Here is a 2,671-nt window from a genome sequence, read left to right as displayed (position 1 = left end):
GGATCCCCCCCCCCCTCCAAAAAATAAATAAAATCAAGCCTATAGGCTTCTGGACCCATGTAATAATTAAACAACGTTCCCCTCGATGAGGCGACGACTGGTCTCAACACATCATGTCCACCAATAGGTAATCAACTGCAAGGAAATTCAACATATGAGGTGGCTATCTAAACTGGTAGTTCGGAGCGCCACCGCACCGCTGCTACGATTCTGCACGAAGACAGAATCTCAACCTCAATAATCTCGGTCAAGTAAAGCTTCAAAGTACTGTGAGATAAATGTGAAATTAAACGAAGTGTTGAGTGAGCAAGTACACGAGAAAAACACACAACAGCGGTAGTACGTGGTATTCTAGAGCGAGCGTATTCTGATATATGTTGCGAGATTCAATACTTAACGTGAGCGCGGGGCCTGACGTAAAGACCTGTGAAAGCGCTGTCCGTATATATGTGGATTCCTTCGGTACAAATCATTCTAGTGAAGTGGAAGCCCTGATATCGCCGACTCCAAAACGAATCACCCATGCGCATTTACACCTGATTGTAGATATGAGGAATCTTCGATTTGGCTTGCACTAGTTCAGAAAAGTGCAGGTGCAGAAAAAGCGGTGCCAAGCGGTGCAGTGAGCGTGCAGCGCCGGTCGAGCAAGTGCAGGTGCAGCCTCAACCACTGGTCTCTTCGTTTTGGCTGCACCGGCTGAACCAGTTCAAAGGGTGCAGCACCTTCGTCCTCGTTTTGCCGGAGCAGCGCGCGCCCTCTGTCGCACCCTCTGCACTGGCTCCCTCGTTTTGTCTAGGTGTAAGCCTAGTTCCTGACGAGTTCTGTACCGGCGTGCACGCACTCCAAAGCAGGTGCAGAGTAGTGCAGCATGGCGGGCGTCCCCCCAAGGCCAGAGCAGACGACGTTGCAAATAGTTGTTCAGGGCGTTCAAAAGGAAGTTAAGGCACTTCACAATCCCGACGGGTCATTTATGACGGACGCCAACGGTTACGTCTATGAGGCATCAGGTAAGTCAGGCTGCATGCATTGCCAAAAAACGTGGTTAGCGGCCAGGAGTCGTAGTCGGTCAGCAAACAGCCTCGTAGCATTGCTTATGCTATGTCGGTATTTTTAATCTTGGTTTTCGCCCTTGCAGACGGCAAGCGCGTTACGTTGCGGTTCATGGCAGGGAATCGTGAAAATGACCCCCCTCCGGCACAACCGCCGACGCCTTCTCCTGCCTGCGACGGCGACGTTGACAGCGATGGGGCTTTAGCCGCATTTCCAGCAGCAGCCGCGTCGGCTGAAGATGTGGAAGAGCTTTGGAGCGCCCGAAAAACAAGGTTCTTCATCGCCAAATACTCGGAAATGAAGGACTTGGTGGGAAAAACCAGGGCACTTCGGTATGTCATCCTATGTCCAAAATTATTTGCAGCTTTTTATTATTCCGTTTCACTCTAGGCAAGCACCAACAAGATAAGGGCGCATGAAGTTCACAATGGCGATGGTTATTGTTGCCTACATTTTACTGCCAGCAATTTACATTTTACTGCCCCCCCCCACTGAAAAAAAATTTTGGCTATGCGCCTGACTGTGACATATACGTTTACATATACACACAAACAGTATGTATAGTCACGCACATATATACACAACGAAGGCATTCGTAATGTTTCATTAAGTCAAGTGATCTTCAAAAACAGCGACGGTGCTTTTGTGTTGGGCATTGCACAACCGCTGTCTTGCCGAAAAGGTGCAGCACCTCCAAGCTCAAGCCATGTTGCAAGTGTAGTGCTGCCTTGAGAATTTGCACTAGAGGGAATTGCATGTTGTTATTCTGAGGCACATCTCTAGCAAGTCTCGCCCTGCAGTCCTTGTGTCTTCACTGTCTGTCCGCATTTCTCTCGCACTGCCACTTTTCAAGATGGTGCAGCTCATTGTTAAAAGAGATATGCTTCTTGACACGTGCTACCCTATCTTTGAACCTAGACTGCGCCGTCGTGTCAGCAAACAAGGTTGCGCAGCTGCATGTTTTACAATGCAAAGACAGGTTAGAATATGGCTGTCTCCTTAGTGAAGCTTTATGATCCAAAAGAGTGATTTACACAATGTTCAACTTCTCCAACATAATGCTTCCCGCACAAAAAGAACGTTCGCAGTTATCAGAAGTGTGTGAATAGTGAATTTCGGAACCTAATCAAGTAAGAGTCAAATAGTAATGGCACCAAATAGAATACAAATAGTAATTGAATACTGTTTGAATAGTAAGTAGACCATTTTCAAAACAGCCTTAGAACAGAACATTTTATTTGAAACAAATAGTCACAAACTTTCGACAAAGGCCATTACAGTCAGTTTGAATCTACTCAAAATACCACAATTACGAAAACTAAGGTAATCTCGTATGCAGCAGGAACTAGAATATTCGTAACATTTTGTAATTGTAGGTTCAACTACGGCATTGACTAGCGTTATCAACGTGAGACTTTGTCACCTCACTTTAAATAAAATTGGGACACAAAAACAAAACAATTTACAACCAAACATTGCAGATACAACTAAATATGTAACGGAGCAGATCAACCCGTCATCACAACATGGCCTGCGCACTAAAAGCGGATAACAATGGGCGTTGAAATTTACATCTGCAAGAACAATTTACGCAAACGCAAAACTTGTATCTGTTGCTAGT

General features: G+C 45.9%; 1 protein-coding gene across 1 annotated transcript; it reads left to right on the top strand.

Moving 5' to 3' along the window:
* The first annotated feature begins 689 nt into the window (after positions 1-689).
* LOC142775708 (uncharacterized) lies at positions 690-1,798 on the top strand. The gene is made up of 2 exons (XM_075877461.1): positions 690-1,007; positions 1,136-1,798. Exons 1-2 carry the CDS (start codon positions 869-871, stop codon positions 1,438-1,440), a joined length of 444 nt encoding a protein of 147 aa, XP_075733576.1. The 5' UTR covers positions 690-868; the 3' UTR covers positions 1,441-1,798.
* The last annotated feature ends 873 nt before the right edge of the window (positions 1,799-2,671 follow it).

The sequence above is a fragment of the Rhipicephalus microplus genome, chromosome X, assembly GCF_043290135.1.
Source record: "Rhipicephalus microplus isolate Deutch F79 chromosome X, USDA_Rmic, whole genome shotgun sequence".
In the NCBI taxonomy this organism is placed as follows: domain Eukaryota; kingdom Metazoa; phylum Arthropoda; class Arachnida; order Ixodida; family Ixodidae; genus Rhipicephalus; species Rhipicephalus microplus.
The sequence above is the reverse complement of the archived record's forward strand: the minus strand, read 5'-3'. Positions and strand labels throughout refer to the sequence as shown.